Genomic DNA, 22,392 nt, shown 5'->3' on the forward strand with positions numbered 1-22,392 from the left:
GAGTTATTATCAAACGTTAACAGAAGGTATTGAAAAAAACATGAAATTCCATCTTTTTTTAAATACAACATTCGTGTTGCATCAAAAGCATGAAGCATTAAATTCAAGTTTCGTACTGTGTAATATGGAAACTGTGTTATAATAATTGCAAATTTGGTACCATGTAATATCGAAACCGTGTCGTACGAGAAATGCCTGTATATCAAAAAGACATCGCAAAAGCTATTTATTTATTTTCCAGTTTTGTAGAAATTTTATAAAGGAAGAAGAAACTAAAAAAAAAAAAAAAAAAAAGCCATATTCTTTAATATCACATAGTTACAATTAAAATTAAATAAATAAATTAAAAAAAAATAATAATAATAAAATCAGGTGATAAGGAAAGTTACAGTCAAAATGAATAAATATATAAAATGAAATATATAGATGTTAAATGAATAAATGAATTACATTTGAAACATTAAATATCCCATTTACAGGAAAAATGTTATTTGTTTCAAATGCTCCCTTTTCTGTTTTTGGAGAAAAATTTTGGATTTTATTCAATGTTTTTGAATTTAAGTTTAAGAATTAAAAACGAGCAATTTAAAAAACCTTGAAAATCAGCAGCATTTGGGATCCCACAAACTTTTAAGAATTAAAAATTATAAACTATTACTAAATTTGTTTTTTAAAAATTACTGAAACTGATTGTCCTAATTGGCAATAATGTATTTCCATGAGAAAATAGTCTGCCTTATAAATAGTATTTTATGATTCTGACATAGGGCTTAAATGCTCAAGAGCATCGATGCGCTCTACTGAGCCAGAAAAAGTTTATTTTCTACATGTTTTCATTGCAGAGAACTTATGAAGAATGCTGCCATTCAAACAAAGCCACCACATTTGTGGTTGGAACAACAGAATACCAAGAAAACTTCTATCAGACAAATCGATGAGTCACATATAGAAAAACAAAATAAATGCACAAATTTGGATCAAATTGCAAATGTTAGAAATTTGTGCAGTTATAACATTTATATCCTACTTTTACTAACTCTACTGTAGCACTTAGTTAATAAAAGTAAGATAAACATTCATTTCTCAACTCAATGAGTACTAGACAAGAGTCAGTCCACAATTCATTCCTGGTTTCTCAGAGCAGTATTTAAAATGACAGCATTAGAGGCCAGAAACTACTGTCTGGTCACAGAGTCGAGATACAGTGCCAGAATTAGAAAAAAATAGGAAATTTAAAGAATGCAACCATAAAAATATTACAAATTTTAGAATGATCAAATTAGCATATGTGTATGCTCTTGCATGATTGCTAAAATACAAATTACAGCTGTATCACTTTATAAAGAAAATCAATATTCAAAAAAAAAAAAAAAAAAAAAACTATTGTACTAAGTGAAGGGGAAAAAAAAGTTTGGAGATCGTACCCTTTAAAGCAGGAATTAGTAAATGTAGGGAGCAAGTCAAATCATTTGCTTAGCAAAAGATGAGAGCCAGACCCCAAGTCACGTGACCCAACAACAACGAATGGTCATTAGGTTTTGCGTGAAACTAGTGAATGAACCCTCATTTTTTTCCAATGATTTGCTTTAAAGTCTATCATGTGACTAAAGATCTTTGCTTCACAAACGAAAGTCTTCACTCCCTCCATTTTATCTATTCTCAATGATCATACCTATATGGTTGGAAAAGCAGAAGAGAATGAACAAATTTACTGCTTCAGAAAATAATGGATTATGCTCCCTCAGTTTAAAATTCAGCAACATACTGCCAAATCATTTGTAACATTCCAACTTATACTTTCAAAATAAGATGTCTTAGAAGGATTGTGAAGAGGCAACTGAAGAATCTAAGACAATTAACAAACTAGTATGTTGTGGCCATCACAAAAATTTCTTCTATATTTTTCTTTTTCTTTTTTCTGATCCCTCCCCATGCTTGACGAGGAAGCAATATTCCCAACAAAAACAAAATTACACATGCAAAAACTTGACGACCATCCCAATGTCTGAATTATTGCAAAAGCAAAGCAAAGAGCGAAAATTGAAAGTTATTTTAAAAGCCTTGCTTGAATTAATTACAAATATTTTATTTGTTAACAAACATAAGATGGCAACAGTTAAAAATTTTAAATCATTGGGATAATATTTCCGGTCATTTCCATACAATTAAAATCACGAGAAATATGCAGACGACAATCTATTACGATTTATCTTTCTTATTGTTGCATTAATAAAGCTATTTTTATTCGCAAAAAAAAAAAAAAAAAAATCAACACCTCTTGGAGCGATTGGCGTCAAAATTGAACCAAAGCCTGTTTACGTATGGATTCACATATATTCCAAATTTCAACCAGAACGTAGCATTACTTCTTGAGCTAGGGTACTCACAATGGAAAAAAAGAACGGGCGATTGCGCTACCCCCTTTTTAGCTGTTGACACCAAAATAAGATCAGTTCTTATACCCACTAAGGGGTACTTGCCGATAAATTTTTCTTTCATTCCGTTCATTATTTCTTGAGATACAGCAGTCACAATTGACGACAAAAAAACGTTCTATAGCTCAACCCCCGTTTGGTTTATTGACACCAAAATTGAATCAGCACCTGTTCCTGTTAATGGCAACATATGGACCAAATTTTGTTTGATTCCGCCAGTTACTTCCTGAGGAATAGCAAGCACGCGTAACTCAAAAAACGTCCCATTGCTCCACCCCCCTCGGAGGAATTCGCGCCAAAAACCAATGGGCACAAGTTCACATGGGGGCACATATGTGTACCAAATTTCGTTCGATTTCATGCGGTAGTTTTTGCTGTAGAGCGGCCACAAAAAACTGGTCACACACAGACGTGACACACATACATACATACACACATACATACATACACACACACACACAGACAGACAGACATTTTCCAAAAATAGTCGAAATGGACTCAGCACACCTCAAAACGTTCGAATCCGTCAAAATTCGAAATTCGAAAATTTGCACGAATCCAATACTTTCTTCTATATATTAGATATAGAAGAAAGTAAAAAAAGAGACAAAATATCAGTTTATTGAAACAAAAAAGCAACTTTCCCACTGAGTAAAAAATACATAGCTTGCAGAAAATTTGTGACACACATGCTAAAGCAAATTCGATTTTGAAATCACACATCTAGAGCATAAATAAAAGAAATTTGGAAAAGAGAAATCCAAATCTAAAGATCTGAAAAAAAGAAAAGAGTAAAGGGAGTACAGACACATATGGAACACAAAGAGGCAGAAGGATATAACACTGCAGAAAATTGCAGATACTAATCTATACCAAAGAAGGGGAATGCATCGCATTGAGCTTTGTCCGAAAAGTTCATTCAAAGTCATTGACAAAATATATTGTTTTGAAATAGAGTAAAGGACAGATCAATAAGTCTCAGAATAAAACGTTTCAGCCTTGGATATATCTAGAAAGTGGTAAGTAGTACCGTTTCAGCATGCATGTATATGAGAAGAAATTAAAAAAAAAAAGAGCAATAAATTGTGATGACTCTAAATGATTTCAATTGAACATGTATAGATAAATAGGAGTACAAATTATAGCAAGTTGACTTATACATGTACAATATAGTTTAAAATTTTAATTGAAAAATCAAGCCTGAGTATATAATAGATGTGCATTTGCACAGTTTGTGGTTTACACTAATGACAAGAACTGATCTGTGTCACTGATGACTTCTTAAGTGGCATGATAACCTTTGTAACAGAGCCGGGCTTAGCACATGTGGGGCCCAATTAGAGAAATCTGGCGGGGCCCTTTACAGAATGGTTGTACAAATTCGAGCAGTGTCGATCGATTTTTCTGATTCGGGCAAGGATTTGAAACTGCCGAGATTATCCGTCTTCCTTCAAATTTCTACATCACGTTTGATTTTTACTTCTTTTTTCTTAAGAAAATGGTCAAAAAAGAGTAAGTGTAAATTTTAAGAACGTAAGAAAAGTAGCTCTGAGAATCTTTATGCCCAATCACATGTGGTTGGTGCATGAGAAAATGGGTGGAAAGGGGGGTGGGGGTCAAAATAATTGTGTGTGTAAGGGAACAGCGCCCCTGATGCTGCTTTTTTCTTTCTTTTCTTTTTTTTAAAAAAAAAATTGGACGATATTATGAGATTTTAACATGACTGATTAAATGACCTCCCAAAAGTGTGGAATATGGCCTCTAAAACCGGGACGGATAGCCACCGTAGACTTCCCTCTTTCAATTCAAAGTTCGATTAACGTGTAATAACATGAGAAAAGTCTATTTAGTTGAAAGTTTTAGTTTTTATTTTCGTTAAATAAATCAACCCACCCAGTAAAAATCATTTTTCTATCGATCATTGTACTGTGCAACTTTGAGAAGTGAGGGGGCAAGCCCCTTCACCGTTGGAAGTGAGCGGGCGGTAGACCCTCCCCTCCTGTATGAGCCCCCTATGAGCGCAATTTATAGCTTAGACGGAAAAGGAAAATGCATCTAAATTTATCAGTTATAAAAAAGCAATTTTAGACTACATGCAGAAAACCAGACGTCTTTGGGATGTCACAGGTGGTACAGAATTGCAAGGAACGGGGGAGCTCTGCTTGGTTATTTTTCGAAATCGAAGTTAAAAAAAGTTTTGGTACAGAGAAGAGGTTTAGAGGGAGAGGGAGAGAGGACGGGGACTTTAGAGGTGAGATAAACCACCTAAGGTCCCCGGAAGAGTCTTAAAAGCTGACGTCTAAAATCGCAAATTCGGACAATTTTTTGCAAAATGAAGGAAAAAGGGGAGAGGCGGAGGTTTTCTGCCTACCGAATTATTTTTAAAACGTAAGATAAGTTTGGATTAATTTCGGTTACGATAGGGAATTGGGGGCTCTTCTCAGAAATGTTTTCCTGAAATTTCAGTCCCAATTAGGTGATGTTTGATGAAAATGGAGAAAAAGGAATTTGGTGATCTCCTACTAGAAACTTTCAAAATCGAGAGCTTTAAGGTGCAATTTTAGAATATCATTGGTGGCGTTAGGGGATTCTGCGACTCTTTAGCAATTTTTCGATATTGAAATGTTAAAAACTCAATTTTAGGCCCTGTTTTGGTAACGATAGAGGAAAAAGGAAGAGTTTCCTCCCGCAATTTTCTTCAAAACTGAAATCAATTTTATGCTATCCATGGGAAGGAAGGGTTCGAGGTTTTTCTTGTGATAATATTTTCTAAAAGGGAAATTTTAAGCTATTGTGCTGATGCTAAAAAAAGGGATCATTAGTTAGAAAACAGGTGTCAGAGACCTTTCCCAAAAAATATTTCGAAGTTTAAATCTTAAAAACATTATTTTAGGCTACCTTTGGAGACGTTAGAAGAAGGGGAGGAGGCTTGTGAAATTTATGAATCTTCCTTGGAAATTCTTTAAAATTGAAAATTGAATAATGTAATTTTAGCCAATTTTTGCAATAAATTTGAGGTAAGGGCATTTGAGTAGCCTTCTCCTGAATTTTTTTAAATTTAAGTTTTAAAAATAGCATCTTCAGCTACATTAGGAAATATGTCAGGGTTTGGTGGCTGCCCCAGGAAATTTTTCGGCCTTGAAAATTTGTGTTGGGAATTCAATCTGATAGCTCAATCAAAACCTGAAGTTCAAAGAACTAAAAGCAGGTTTTAAGCAAGCAAACCCAACTAAAAACTTGTGGAATGATCTGCTCGGGAAGAAAGGACATACAGACACATATTTAACAATTAAATAAACATTTTATTGAACAATAAATATTTCAAAACATGGAAATATTAACTAGTGTAAAAAAAAATCACATTCCCCAACAATTGAATAAAAAAATCCCTACAAAAATATCAGTAGGAAACATTTCTTAAAATAGTATCGTTAAAGTTCCAGTAAAATTCATATGACTAGATCAATACAAGTACAACCTTGAGTCCTATGCCAAAAACAGAATAGTTCATACGAACGAATTAAAAGTTCATACCAAACAAGCTATTTCTTGCTTAAAAGCTGGCACATCATGTAACGGCGGGATCCACCAATTTGGATTCCATATCAAAATCGTCCGTGACCATTCCATGCCATCATGCTAAACTCAGAAAAAGAAACCTGTCCTCCTGGACAACAGGAACCATCTATCCAACAGACATCCAATAAAGCTCTCGAGCGTGGACCTTCCATGGCCCTATTTACTAGGCCTTTTCTCAGCAAAAACAACTTGATATAAACTCTCAATTTTAGAGAGAAAATCCCTCACTTAAAAAAATCATCTCAAGGCAACAACTGGAACATGTCTGCATTTCTAGCTGGGCTCAACGAAAAACACCCTACATCTTTGAAAAAGAATCCCCTCTACATCGTGGAACTCTGGAGCACACAGCTCCCAGGCACAATCTCAGCACCTCAGCAAAACATCGAACTGGAGTCACAACATGGTGAAACAATACGAGGTAAAACAATAAGAGAATGATTGATTGAGAGTTCACACTTAAAAAGCATTCCCTATCTCCCTACGCGATGACGTGACCCATATCAAAAAGCATGTATAAATTATATAGATGAAACAACTCAACACAGTTTAAAATTTAAAACTAAAATCTTTAAAATTGTTTCCCACATGCATACAGCAAGAATCTACTCAACATCTTTCCTATGACGTCACATCATTGTGACGGGTCAACAAACGCATGCTCCGCATGCAGCGAATATTGGCTCTGGGAAACGATTCGAGCGCTGGTAAAATAACGGGATGACATTCAAAGCTCGAAAAAAGGAGGAAGTAAGTTTTGGAAACATTTATAAACCTTCTAAAACTTTAGGAATTTCTCCAAGAACAAAAAAATAATGGCTATAGGCCAACAATTTGAAAACCAAATTCCAGGTTATTTGTATAAATGTTAAAAGACGAATGACAATTTGTTTTCTTTAGAATTGTCATGGAGATGTTTTACGTGTATTAAGTACGCAGCATTTGAAGTTTATCATTTATTTATTTATTTTTCAGAATTGCACCTACGTTAGTGTTAATTGTGTATTAAAGAAATTGTTATTGCTGCTGCCTTTAAAAAATTTTTTATCAACACAAATAAAGAAAGTAAAAAAAATAATAAAAGTAAATATATATAAATGAAATAAATTAAAAAGATAGCTTTGGAAATTCCTGAAATTTCGGAGTATCGGGTAAATTTCCGCATCTAACTAAGTAACTCCCCAGATTAAATATCAGTTAAACATATTATGATTAATATTAGTTAAGTCCATTTGAACCTCTTATTTCCTTTATTTTCTTATTTATTTTTTGTGAGGAAAAAAAATTTTTTTTAGAGTGGGGGCTCCTACTGGCAAGGGGCCCCATTGGGCTCTTCTGCTCTAATCGGCTTAAGGTCGGCTCGGCTTTGTAACACATAACCTTTTTGGATCCCTCACTAGAATTGCTATGAAACATGGTGGTGTTTTTGGATGGATAAGATGTTTGCTTGAAAAAACATGATTTCTTTGGGAAATCAAGCCAGTATATAGAATTGACGTGCATTTGCAGTTTGTGGTTCATCACTCATGACCAGTGGTTGGAAAAACTATTTTTTGTAGCGAACTACAACTACAACTACTTTGTTACAAATGTAGTTAACTACAACTGCAACTACTTTTTTCAAAATGTAGCAACTACAAACTACTTTTGAAATGTAGTCGCTACTTCGTTACTTTTCAAAAAATATGTAAATAAAAAGCATACACAGTTGGTTGTCCCTCAAAAAATGAAAGTCATTTTTTCAAGTCGCTTACACTCTTGTATTTTTCTTCTTGTGTCAAAACAATCGTGAGAAAAAGTTTCATATAATTTGCACAACGGCAACCCGTGCCGACTTGCATCTGAAAGTGTAAAACAGTACTTGTATGCTAGGCCACATCGGGGAAAAAAAAAACTTTTTTTAGAAACTCGAAATTTCTGTTGATAAAATGTTGCCTCTGTACCCAACACACCCATATGTGCCACAAGAACATTAATTCAAATTAAAAAACATTTAGATATGCCACAATTGACCAAAAATTTATAATTTTATTTAAAAAATTGATTTTTTTTTTCCAATTATTCAGTTATCTTTTAAAAAATTGCATATAAATTTAAGTTGAATATCAAGTTCAAAAATTACTGCCGAACATATTTACAGATCAACAATTACAAACGAATAATAAAAAAATAATATATTTTAAATGAAAAATTTAACTCAACCTGGAAAAAACCAGATCTTTGAGCACTATGTGGGAGACTTAAAAATTGCAGGAAAACAAAAATTTCTATTTAACGCTAATTACCTACTTTTCTACTTTACTATTTATATTTTTCAGCTTGATAATTTCGTAAAATCTTACATTTCTGAAAATATGTATCAAAAACTTAATTTTTTGAAGAAAATTATAAATGTTAGGCACGTGTGGGATATCTGAATGGTTTTTAATTTTGAGTTTATAAAAAAAACATTTTATTTTAATTTGGCCTAGCATTACACAAGTGCTGGATCACATTTTCAGACCTAATCGCACTTGCTGCCGTTGTTCAAATTATATGATTTTTTTTTGACGTAAAAGGACAAAATATAAGAGAGTGTGCAACTTGAAAAATCAACTTTCGATTTTAGGGGGGGGGGGCACACCGTTGTACACACACACACACACCGTAAGAGTTTTGAACAAAAAAAGATTGATAAATTAGCTCATCAGAAGACATTAAGAAAACTGTCCGTTATCATACTCTCACACACTGTAATGCTGGTATTTATTGTTAAGTCCTCCAGAACAGTTCAATTTCATCCTTTTCTATAGAATTTTCAGTAGCTTCTCTTTATTTGGTGAATACTGTCGAAAATTTAAGCCTCGCTAAAATATTTGTTTTTAAATCTTCGGTCTGTTCATATAAAATTCATCAAATTTTCAACTCGCGAACTAACCGACATATTCATTTTCGCGAAAATAAGTGCTTTTTGCAATATGAATATTGGTGAAATATGAAAACTACGACGGCAAAAAACTAATGCCGTCAAACAGATAGAATGTATGGCGTCAAAATGAAATGCCTGAGGTCAGCTCGTATTTTTATGAGTCTTATTTCTTATTGCATCCGCTGATGTACTTGTGTAAAATTTGTGCCAGTCAAATTCGTTTGAACCTTTTTTTTCAGTTTATTTAAAAGTAGTTTCCAGAAATTGCTACAAATTACTATTTTTTTGTAGTTAAGTACCCACCACACTACTTTTTGAAAAAAGTAGTGCGCTACACTACAAACTACTCAAAAATGTAGCTACTACAGTAGCGTCGCTACTTGTAGCGCGCTACTTCCAACCACTGCTCATGACAATTACTGGTCAGTGTCACTGATGACTTCTTAAGTTGCAAGTAAACTTTGTAACACATAACATTTTTGGATCCCTCACTAGAATTGTTATGAAATATGGTGACATTTTTTGGATGGATACTATGCTTACTTGAAGGCTCTGCAGTCTGTTTTGTGCAATCTCGCCAGTACTTTTTTTTTTATATGTATGAGTGATATATATCATAATTTGAAATTATGAATGGTACTGCAAAAACAAGAAGCTCTTCTAATTATGTTTCATCTTAAACATAATGAAGTGTAGGATTAGTTTGATCAGAGTACTCGATATTCAAATCTTAGCTAGTAAGATAAATTAAATTTGTTATGAAATATTGCATTTCTAAAATTTTGTGCTTTTTACACATAATGATAAAATTGGCTTCTGGTTTTTTTGGTCATTTCTATATTCATTAAGCAACATTCACGCTGAACTGTGAGAGTTAAGTAAAGGTTTGTCTTTGGCGCCCCACAAAATATTGATTAAATAACATGACTATATATAGGGCTTATCCGCTTTTTAAATCTTAACTTACAAGCAAGATGTGCTACTGTCGGGAAGACATGAGCCAAAGAAGCGAGCACGAGACAGCTTGGAACCCCCCTCACCTTCTTCGAGCAACCCCGAGCCCAGGAGGGTGGAATGAGAGAGAGAGAAGACAGACGAGGTGCGACCAGCAGAGAAGAAACTGGTGGACTGGAGCTGGCTAGCCGCAGAGGATAAGTTTTTCTGGAATTCCTCTTAGGTGTATTAATTGTAGCAGTTACTTGTCTGAGTTTGAATTACGCATTAAAATAATGAACGGGGAATTTGACTATCTGTTCATTGTCAATCCTTATGTTCCAACTTGTTCGAGCTTTGGTTCACTAGCAAGGCAGAAGCAATAAACGAATAAATAAATAATGCCAAGGCTCATTTGTTCCTCCTTTTCACCAAAACTTTTTAAAAGTCTCTCTCAAATAATACAAATAAATAAATAAATAAACATTTTATCTCTTCTCAATACATTTCACAAAAAAATAAATCATTTACTTACAAATTCTCTGAAAACATCATTTTGGCGCCATTTTTCCAAGCACTCGTCCATTTTCTTTATTGTTTTATCTTGAACTTCTGTGTTTGGTTGATCGAAATCCAGGTCCAGAGCAGTCACAGTATCCTTCAAATTGAAACTAAAAAGGAATGATGTTTAATTATTTACTTAAAAAGGTGTATATATACTTAATTATGTGGCATATAAAAATTTACGAACAAAACAGGAACCTTAATATCTGATTTTTAAAAACAGCAACAGCTTTAATCAGACCAAAATTTTCAAAAAATTACACACATCTTTTGGGATTACAAGCAACCCTTTTGTTTTTGATGAAAGAAAAAAGAGCTTATAGAGAACAAGACCATAAAGCTCACCCCCCTCAAATTTTGTGTTTTAAATGCTGCTGTTTACAATTCCACTTTTCAGCACAAAGGTGTTGTTTATTATACATAGAATAAACATTGTCAATCAGCATAATTTGCAGCACTGAGTCTCCCGCTAAGCCTAATATGCAATTTCGGAAAGTATGCATACATAATAATGGATAAAATGTATACTTTAAGCAGAAATGAAACTATTTTTTAATATATGATAAAATATATCAAAATTTCAATCATAACAAAAAAATTAGATGAAAATAATTGATATTTAACTATAAAAATGCAAAATATATTGTTTTTCACAATAACTAAAAGTACCAAAATTAAACAATATATTTTCTACAAAACAGGGAAAATATTTGCGCTTAATATTATGAAATACTTGAAGAATATTGTAACAATTAATATTTCAAAGCCGCATGAAAAATTTCAAAGCACAGATAAATGTGCATTGAGCATTTTACACTCATACGTAGTGTTACGTCTTTTATTCTGCTTTGAGCAAATTACACATCTCCGTCTAAGTTCTTTGCCTTCTTTTTCAGCGTATCATTTTCAAAAGTAACTACTGTATGAAGAACTCTAACAAAAATAATTTATAGTTGTTTCAATGTGACCCAAAAGATCCATAGATGGATCAGTCATAAATTTAGATATTTCCTCCTCCGAAAGATAAAACGTGTTCACCATGGCTACCAAATGAACATAAAAGTAAAACCCCATGCCAGAATATCTCCCCTCCAATCCCATTATAAATGGAACCGAAACTAGAAAGAGGCACTTCAAAATGAGTATACGTTTCCCTTCTCACTTGCAAGCACATGTTTATATTTTCTTTCACGAAATCCAATAAATAGCAGACACTTGACAGACCCCATTCTGACCTCAGACAGAGAAATACTAATGCAGGAGAGCAATCATTTGAACGGAACAGGAACATGGATACGTAACGCCATCTAATAGTAAACATTTTGTTCCAAATCGAAAACGCAAAAATGCGTCGCTAGGCCGGCTGCGTACTACTTACCGCAACGCACGGATGCATCTTTCGTCTCTGAAGAACCACCTAGTGCTGATGCAAAGACGCGGCGTTCGTCTCGAACGGGTTACTCAATATTCTGTTGCGCTAAGCCTAGAAGTCCTATCTACACTTGTTATCAAAATTGAGTTATTGTCACCAGGTGGCTCACTGTAATATAATTAACCAAATGCTTTAAGGTCTTTGTAAATTGGAAATGATGAAAAAAAAAAATCCTGAAAAATTGGCATCTGAATTAAGTATATGGAGGATTATAATTTCAAAAAGCTATGTCTCTTTTTGCGCTCAGCTGCTGATCAACTTTTGTACTTTTGTGCTTAGTACAGTAGTATTTTTTTTGTCCAGATTGATTTTTTTTATAATTAAAACTTCAAGTACTCTCTGCAACAAAAACTTTCAGCCCAGAGAACTATTTAAAGTCGATGATTTTTCTCAAGGAGACTCAACATTTTTATTCACTCATGGTTTTGCACTTAAAAACAGAAAATTCAAACACAGTAACCCTTTGTTACATCACGCCTCAATATATCGCTCTTTTCTTCTGTCTCCCGAAATGAAATACTGAAAAAAACTTGCTTTAAGCTCAAAGTCATTCATGAAAACAGTTGGTATTACTCAGAAAAGATCTCTTTCCTCTTTATTTTGTCAATGAACAAGACGAGGATTCTTCTATTAGTTTTATATGCACAATAATATAACATCGCTTATAAAAAACTAAACATTTAATAACGCTACTACTAATTTTGTTACAACACCATATTCAAAAGTATCAATTCATGGAAAGCAGTCTTGTTGCCAATCGCTATTATCAAAAGTCCTGCTGCTGAAACATGCTAATATATAACACTATTCTTCTGAATTCGCTGGAAAAGCAGCAGCAACACCTGTCATCCAAATGTACATACCGGGAGTATATTTCAGTTTAAGATATAATCTGGAAACTACTTGACATTTGCTTTTGTATCAATACTAATGCCCTTACAATGAGTAAGAGACAGCAGGCGAGTGTCATACTGGCACAAGTAGCAAAGAACATAGGCCCTCTCTCACTGCCTTTTCTTTATCTTTACTTATAATAAAGCTGAAAGTCTGGATCTCTGTCTGTCAGCATGTCTGGATCTCTGTGATGCACATAGCGCCTAGACAGTTCGGTGGATTTTCATGAAATTTGGCACAGAGTTAGTTTGTAGCATGGCGGTGTGCACCTCGAAGCGATTTTTCGAAAATTCAATTTTGTTCTTTTTCCATTCCAATGTTAAGAACATTTTCCGAGCAAAATTATCATAATGTGGAAGAGTAGATTACGAAATTTTCGTAACATGGGCGAGCAAATGAACATAGCAAATTGGCGAGAAGTTCATCATCCATTATTTGTAAATATACAGGCGAACCAAACGACCTTTTAATTTTCTACTACGGGCAAAGCCGTGAGGGTACCGCTAGTAAAAAATAAAATATGAAATGAAATATAAAGCATTAAAAAAGAGTTTGTTACATCAATTATTTTGGGGAGTGGGGTGGGGTGAGTTGGGGGGGGGGGGTAACGTTTTTCTGTCTTTCAATCAAGTAAAAAAAAATACCAGCATATTTGGCACACAAGATTTGGATATGCTCTTAAACAGTATTTAATTGAAGATATTTTTGTCACTCTGTTGCAAACGGCCACACCAATGGTATTATATTATACAGAACATGTTTTCTTAAATTTTTTTTCTTGCTCAGTTGCATAACAGCAAAAAGTAAAAAAAAAAGAAAAGACATTTTTCCAAGAACGACATTTGTAACAGCATTGTAAAAAATTTTTAAAAAAAATGATGATGAGAAAAGTTTTAACTGTTGCAAAAATTTAAAAATGCTTGCCTATGAATTAATTTAATTAAGATACAAATTAAAAAAAAAGAAGAATTGGTAAAAGATCTCTGAATCATCCAGATCAATTGAGCAATTGAACTTTCTGCTTTCTTTCTATTTCCAATGAAGCAAAACCATGATGTGAAAAAAAATAATAATAATACAAAAATAAAAAAAAGCAGTTTTGTCATGAATGTAATGTCATCTACAAGTACTGATCAAACAATTCTCACTTATTGTGCTCAAATATTTCATCTAATGCCAGTGGATCAGCACCTGGAAAAAGGTCGTAGAGCTCCAATCTCTTCAACTTTGTGGAAAAATCTGTATCTCTCTGCAGCTGAAAAGGAAGGAAATATTCTTCACTATTTCATAAAGATATATTTTGAAAACTAAACATGTAAATCTTGACTTATTTTATATTACTTTATTTATTTTTCAAAATTTTACCTTCTATGCATATTGCATACCATTCAAAGAAACTTCATGTAGTATGCACATATCTTTTTAATAATCAATCTTTTTTCGGATTGATTATAAAACACAAGCTAAACTTGGCAGACAATAAAAAAAACTGCAGCAGTTTATTTTATTTATTTATATTTGTTGTAGTTGTTCAGGCAAACCTTTTGAAAAGCAATTCGTCAGTAATCCATTTTTTAATTTTAATGCTGTTGTATTTTAATATTGTTGAGTACTTTTTGTGTATCTCCTGAAAATAATTAAATTCAGCAACATGAGCATTACTAGTTTTTAGTGTGACCATAACCAAGCGACTGGTCAAACCAAATAATTTCAGTTTATTCAGATACAGGTTTCTTGCGATACAGCAGTCACAATTGATGACAAAAAACGTTCCATTACTCAACCCCCGATTGAACTACTGACACAAAAATTGAATCAGCACCTGTTCTTGTTAGGGGCAACATATGGACCAAATTTTGTTTGATTCCGCCAGTTACTTCCTGGGTAATAGCAAGCACGCATAACTCAAGAAACGTCAAATTGCTCCACCCCCTTGGAGGAATTCGCCCCAAAAAACAATGGGCACAAGTTCACATAGGGGCACATATGTGTACCAAATTTCATTCGATTTCATGTGGTAGTTTTTGCTGTAAAGTGGCCACAAAAAACAGGTCACACACACACAATATGCACATCTGCAAATGCCGTTTCCACTGTTGATAACAGTTCTGAAAGTCTTCAGTTGTGATGCTGATTAGTTACTGTGTCGTTTCTGTCTTGACGACTTCCACATCTTCCAAGTTCAGCCCCAGAAGCACCATTTTGCCTTTTGGAAATGTGAAGAAGTGACAAGGAGCTAAATTGGGTGAATAAGGCAGGTGGTCTCTCATTGTGATTGAGCTTCGGGCCAAAAACTCAAGCACAACGAGTGCACAATGAGGAACCTGCATGCTTCGGGTGACAGCGAAATGTGGATTATTTCCTAAAGTACACTACTCAAAACTTCTAAAAATTAAAAAAAATAACCTGGATTTTTTAAAATTACAACTTAAAGTTAACACAAAACAAAACTAAGTTCACGTGACACCAAAAGAGGCGGAGTTTGCTCTGACGTCAAGATTCAGTCTCTGTTTACAGAAATCGCCGGTTTTCCGTGGCCATTCGCCATTAATAAAGCTACGGGGAATTTATTTTGATACTTTTGTTTGACCCACAGATTTTTTAACTTGCTACAATGCAGATTGAGAAGGATTTCGTGGAAGGCCAATCCAACAATCTATTGAAGATAGATTCTTTTGCGATGTTTTCATTTTTAGGAAACAATCCAGATTTCTTCAGTGCTGAAATCAAAGGTGTAAAAATGTTGCGGTAAGTGAACTTACTTAAGAATAAATTTATATTTACTGTTATTAAGTTGTAGTTCACAAAAATTTCATTTTTAAAGCTAGTTTAGTACGTAGATTTAATAATGTATGCTATGGTGTGTAGCATACAACGTAACAATAATTTCCATTAAAGATATAAAGGTATTCATATTGAAACATGAAGGTTAAATGCAAGACTTTTTAATCCTCTTTGGTAAATTTCACCATTTTTTGTTATGTAGTGTTCAAATTCGGTTATTTTGTTGTGGAAAATTCACTTATTGAAATGTCAACAGCCATCGACTGCATCTGTGGTATGGAGTACACATATATATATGATATTCAAGTAATATAGTATGTAGTGTATATTATGGTTAGGTTGAGTTTCTTTTTGCTCAAATTTAATTAAAGTATGCGTACAATTGATTTTGTTTAAAGTGACCACTAATTTAAAAAAAAAAAAAAAACATATTTTCCAGTTTGTGCTTATCACAGAAAAGCGCCTTTATGAAATTGAATGTACTATTTTTTTGCAAAAAAATGTGCTTTAGTACATTTGGTGCTGATTTTAAAAATCAATGAAATGCTAAGATCAATCTTTTAGAAATTACTCTTACACTTAAATTGATTAAGAATTGCAAGTGCTTTTTCACTAATCTACAAATTACAAACAGGGGGGGGGAATAGACACCAGTTCATTAGGATTTTTTGAAGAACCAGTTTTTTACGAACACACGGTTATCTTCTTCTTCTTCAAGGATTAGGCATATAGCCTGTTCCGGCTTCTTGGTCGCCCCACCGTTTCCTGGGCCCTACCATGGTCTCGTTTGCCCCTTGGTCTGTAATAAAAGGCAGCTCTTGGAAGTCTCCCTCGTGCCATACGTCGAACATGGTTTTTCCAATCGTTGCGATATTCCGTGATTTTTTCATTTAGGCTGAATATCTGTAATTCCCTTCGAATAGATTCATTCCTTATTTTGTCTAGGATAGTGCAGTTCTTCAGCGATCGCAAATACTTCATCTCTGCTGCTTGAATTCTACTAGTTTCTTGACTGTTCAAAGTCCATGTTTCAGAGCCGTATAGTAAGGTTGGCACTGCCATAACCTTATAGAACTTCAGTTGTGTGTCCTTTCTCGTTTTTCCCTTTAGGATTCAATGGTTATAACAAGTTAACACCTCAGTGTCCCTTTGCACTCGTTATAAGCAAGTTCGATTATACTTATCCAAGCAAGTATGATTCAAATAATTTCTATAAAAGTATTTAAAAGATTCCACTGAGCAAATTTTGTATTAAACATTCTCGGTGTTTTCCTCTTTGTCACTTCAGAAAATTGGACATTTGAGCTTCCCCCAACCATGTGCAGGGACAGTGAAATGACAGGCTCCCTGAAAATTGGACATATGGTCACCTAAGTTGCAAATGGTTGTACTTCTTTTAATTTAATTTTACTGTAATTAAAATATATAAGGCTTTGGTTTGCCTCTAATGAGATTTAATTTTAATTTAAGGTCTGGACGTGAAAGTTATGGTGACAATGCGATCGGATACGTTCAAGTTCGACGGCAGGCCAATATATGCACTGTGAGAGCAAAAGTCACGCCAGAGCATCGAGTACGAACAACACCATACACAGTGGAGTTAGTAGTGGATGAGAAAGAAGAGATACTATCTGTCTAATGTCAAGATTGTGCTGCATCATTAGGTAATTTTTCCTCTTGTTTATTCAAAGGATAGAGTTCACAGGCATTATTGTTGTAAAATGCCCAAGCATTTATAAGTTGGCACAAATATCCAAAATCCAAAAATGCCTGGCATTTATGCTTTCTTCAAGCAATAATATTGATGACTGTTTAACCGTCAAACACTTATTGATATTTGAATAGGTTTCAAACATATGCTATGTGTATAATAATAATTCTTGCATTTTGTTTGATAGAAATAATTATTAGTTAACTTGTGTTGACTCAAAGCCTTATAATTTGAATATTCCTTTATTTCAAAATTTTCACTGGGTCACTAAGAGAAGGCTTTGGGAACTTCTCATAACTTGAACTACCAATAATTCAAAGATTTTTGGCATTCACTTTAGGGACTTGGAGTTGTTGCGAGTTTACTGTATTGAAGGTGCAAAGGATACATCTTATTACACTGCAGGGTCCCCTTACACCTCCAACATTTGTAGTATAAATGTACTCCCCCATTAGATAAAAATATATTAAAATGTTTTAAAGGAAGCATGAAATACTAATTATGTCCTGTGTACACATAACAGTTTTATTGAGAAAAGCAGCAAATAATTCTTTAGTAAATAGGGAAATTAAGTTATCATACAGCTTGCATTGTCAAATTTAAGGATTTAATGTGGAATACCAAACACAAAAAAAGAACAAAACGTGGCACTAGATTTTACTAAATCTAAGTTCCAAAAAACTCAGTTTTACTTGATCTTTGTTGATATAGTCATTCAGGACCTGATTTAATGATCGGCCAATAAACCCGACTTAGAGGCCCCCAAAAAATGACCATCGGGATAAAATTTTACTCAAATATGGCTTTAATTTGTTATTTACAGTGTTTAATATCAATGATTTATAAAGAATAACAGTGTGACTTTTAAAATTAAAATGACTATTTTTTTTCTATGTGTACCCTAGCCTGTAGCATATGCAATTTTAAGTGCAGTTGCAACTCTACAGCATTTTCTTCTAATACAGTGAACCTGTCAATCTCGTATGTTGAGCGTTCAGAAAAAAAAAAAAAATTTGAGATATAGAGGCTTTAATTTTTGCATAAAAATCTGGCGACTATGAGTTATATATATTCAAGCAATAAGTACACTGTCTGTGAACTGAATGTATAATAAACCAGTAAAAATTAAACAGGGTTGTACTTCAAACTTCCATAGCAACGAATTTTGAACTTCGTGAAAATAAGTTTGATTTACAAAAAAATTAAAACAAAATTTTTGTGCGCATTCCGACTCCTCTACCGTGCATAGCTACGCCAGTATCTCCCTTAAGTTGAATAAGCATGCTGTAAAATAGAAATGCTCTTTGTTTTTGTTATTGGAATTTAAAAGCATTTACATTTTTTTTAAATAGGGGGCTGTAAGCATGCAGTTTCTCTGCTAACCTGGGTGCACAGGCAGAGTGAGGAACCATCTCCTACTTCAGTGCAATCGTACTGGAAGAAAGCGAAGCTCTACGGAAGTGGGTAGCAAGCTGAAGTATGTCAAAGCGAGAGACATCCCTGTCAAAAATTCCAGCAGAGATGACTCGGCAAACAATGGAGCTTTTCTCCAGTCATTAGCAGAGTTCGTACTCAGTCTCAGAAATAAAATAAAGGACTTTTGGAGGAGTTTTGAAGGAGTAAAATGAGATTTTGAAGGAGTACTAATGGAGTGTCATTAAATGATGTCACACTTTTTTTCAATATATTTGACCATCAGCACCCTTTATCACAAAGTGTCATACTTCACTCCAAACTTCTCCTCTTGTCACGTCATATTTTTTTACAAACATATTGTTACAATAACTGTGTGATGTCACTTTTTGTCACTCTCTCTCTTCCCCTTGTCACAATTTCATGAGCCCGTCTCCTCCTCAAAGCATGACATCACTTGTGGATGACCCTTTTTACAATATCATAACTGCAAATTAACTAAACAATTGTTTTTTTTTAACGCAATCACCTAATGTAGTACATCTACTTGTGTATTTTTAAATATTTAAATAATAATTAGACAACCTGACTTTTGCTGCTTTGAGTGTGGTGGAGGGAAAAACAATGATCATAAAACTTGAAAAAAAAATAGCCAAGCACCATTTAAGCAAGTTTTACTTCACTTATGAAATGTCTTAGTCTTCCAATGAAAATTTCACCTTCAACTTTTATGAATTAACTATGATCCATTTGTAAATCGAAAAAATAAATGCACGAAATCACTACATTAAAATCGCCTTAGCGACGAAGTTAGTTGTCAATCGAAGTATTTTAAGTTTCTGTTATAGAGGGAGATTATGTAGTCTTGAACTAAGAAAGGAGTTTTGAAGGAGTTAAAACCAAAATGAAGGAGTTTGAAGGGCCCTTCAAAATTTTTTTATAAATGAAGGAGTATTGGAGGAGTTTTGAAGGAGCCTGCGAACCCTGATTAGTAACGAGGAGTAAACTGATGAATAGGAAAGATGCTGCCATTACAAGATACTTCCGGGAAGAAAAGGAGGTGGAGAAGTTATCGTTGCACTTTTTGTCCTGGGATTTTTTCAAAGCATACCCCAATGGCACCCCTGATGATTTTCTTCTATACTGCAGCTCCCATATGAGCGAATCAGCCTGCCAAGAAGTTGAATGCCAGACTGCAGACCAGGCCAAGAACCCTTTATGGTTCGAATTGAGACACGCAAGAATCACGGCTTCCAAAATCTATGAAGCAAGCCAATGCAGCACTTTTAACGGTTCTTTGTGCGAAACGCTTCTGGGTGCGAGATACGAAGGCTATGAAGAGAGGGCGCACATTAGCAGGGGCCAATCCAGGATTTTTTTCTCTCTACCAATTTTTGTGAAAGTATTGCATCATTCTATTTTTGTGAAAGTTTTTTTTTATCAGCATTGTTTTTGTGAAATTTTAGAGGCATCCTAGTTTTTGTAACAGAGAAGTGAAATTTTAGTTCGAAAAGTGTAAATGTCATCTAGTATTATTTTCAACAGATTTCCTTTTTTGGGGAGGGGGGGGGGGAGCTAAAAACCTAAGAAGTATGAAAAATACCATCATAATTTCAGCTTAATAGGCTATGTACTGTGTACAATATAGAAAATTATGAGAAAAACGGTTTTCCAAAACAGATGTTGAAAGATTGCGATAATACTGCTTAAATACACTTAGGCGAGAAACAGCTAAAAATTAGTTAAAACACTACAAAAAGGCTTCTATTTAAGCGATTGTTCATATAAACCTGCTTAGAATTTTATTTTATGAGTCAATTTCGTTTTAAACAGAGAAACAAATTTTATATTTTAAAATGCGAGTTTTTGTGAAATTTTCGAAGTTTTTGTGAAGCCACTGATTTCATAACTTGATTTTTGTGAAAGTAACGATTTCAAAACAAGATTTCTGTGAAGGTACCGAAAAACGGTAGCAAAATCAGCCTGTATTGGGCCCTGATTAGAGAGCATAGTAACAAAAGTTGTGGAGAAAGAAATAAAAATAAAATTCATAAAGTGTGGACTGAAATTATCCTCAGAAGTGCCAGTTCACGGAGCTTCTTCGGATGGCCTAAGTGAGGAGCATGTTCTTGAGGTAAAATGTCCATCCTCAAAAAAAGCAATTAAAATGTATATTGCTGATGGAAAAATAAATAAAAGATATGCTGCTCAGGTGCAAATGCAAATGTACATGAAAAAAAAGGTTTGTTTTGTGTCGCACACTCAGATTTTGAACTGTCAAAAAATGTAATGATTTCTGAAGTACTGCATGACTCCAACCTTGCTGAATGCCTCATCCATAAAAGCATGAAGTTTTGGAAGGTTGCAATTTTTGAAAACCTGAAGAAATGTTTTGTTTAAAGTGTATTAATTATTCCAAAGTTTGTTATTTTCATGATTTAATTGTATTTATTCACCTTCCCACCTTTATTTTTCTACATTTTTGTCTAGCAATGTAGTATGTGTACTCTCATATTTAGAAAGTTGACACACACATATTTTATTTTTTTTTCCTTTCACATACAATATACGTATGTTCAATTTCTCTACAATACATTAGAAATATTAAACATAACAAAAATTAAAGTATTTCAGTGGCTGCTTTTGATTTTTTGATGAAGGATTTTTTTAACAGTAAGCTCCCGATTATCGGCGGTCGGGTTATCCATAGGTCTTTTCATATTTTTTTAACAGTCATTAAATAATTTTTAAGCTTTTGACTGTGTTATTGTTCGTTTTACCTTTTACACATTTTTTACATTCAATGTTAGTAAATGCAATGTAGCAATGCTTTTAACTAGAATTTAAATTAATATTTTATTCATATCTTTTTTATGCGATAGTACAGTTTTTTACCTATTATTCGGATTATCAACGGTTCTGTGCCCCCCTATTCCACAGATAATCGGGAGTGTACTGTATTTACTTCTAATAAGGTAGTCATTGAAAATAGTTATGTTAAGTTTCATTTATATTTTATTAACTTCAGTAATTAAGATTTGTCATTATATTGAAATTTTCATTTAGAAAGCATTTATTTTTTGATTAACAATTTTAGCTAAATTGTACACACATAAGCCAATTATTTGTAGTCAAAAATCAAATACTGTATGAATTATAGGATCTCATAGATTTGATAATACCTCATTGATTTGATGTGTAAAACATTTAGTACAACTGAGGAGACCAATATATTTTCCATGTTAAAAGATTTATATTAAATTCCAAAGTATGCAGTACAGACCACTTTATCATTTCGTGTTAACCAATTTTTCATATTAAGCCTTTTCCTGTTAAATTTATGAATATATTTTAATATGCACATACATGCTACTGTTTTCTTTCTTTTTTCTTTTTCACTATTTATTAAATGAAGAATGGTCAAAAAAGTTGGGTATTTGGTGCTCCAAAATTTAATTGTGCTGCTCTGAGTAGAGGATTTTCCAACTCTGGAATAGGTCTCAGGCCTTCGAAACTAAATAAAAGTTGTTGAAAAATATTGTGCATGTTTACCAAGGGCGGATCCAGAAACTTCTCAAGGGGGGGGGGGGGGGGCGATAGATTTTTATTATTTACCCATATATATATATATATATATATATATTTATATATATATATATATATATATGTATGTATGTATGTATGTGTGTGTGTGGTGTTCAAACATATAATTAAGCACAAGTTAATACAATAATACTTA

At 33.5% G+C, this 22,392-nt stretch overlaps 1 protein-coding gene across 1 annotated transcript in view; it reads right to left on the bottom strand.

Moving 5' to 3' along the window:
• The window catches only part of LOC129227870 (NEDD4-binding protein 2-like), a 59,739-nt gene that overhangs the window by 13,676 nt on the left and 23,671 nt on the right, over positions 1-22,392 (bottom strand). Inside the window, exons 6-7 of the mRNA XM_054862490.1 lie at positions 13,894-14,000; positions 10,391-10,526 (exon numbers count right to left, since the gene is read on the bottom strand). Coding sequence (XP_054718465.1) covers positions 10,391-10,526; positions 13,894-14,000 — 243 coding nt within the window. The remainder of the gene's footprint in view (positions 1-10,390; positions 10,527-13,893; positions 14,001-22,392) is intronic.

The sequence above is a fragment of the Uloborus diversus genome, chromosome 8, assembly GCF_026930045.1.
Source record: "Uloborus diversus isolate 005 chromosome 8, Udiv.v.3.1, whole genome shotgun sequence".
Classification (NCBI taxonomy): Eukaryota; Metazoa; Arthropoda; class Arachnida; order Araneae; family Uloboridae; genus Uloborus; species Uloborus diversus.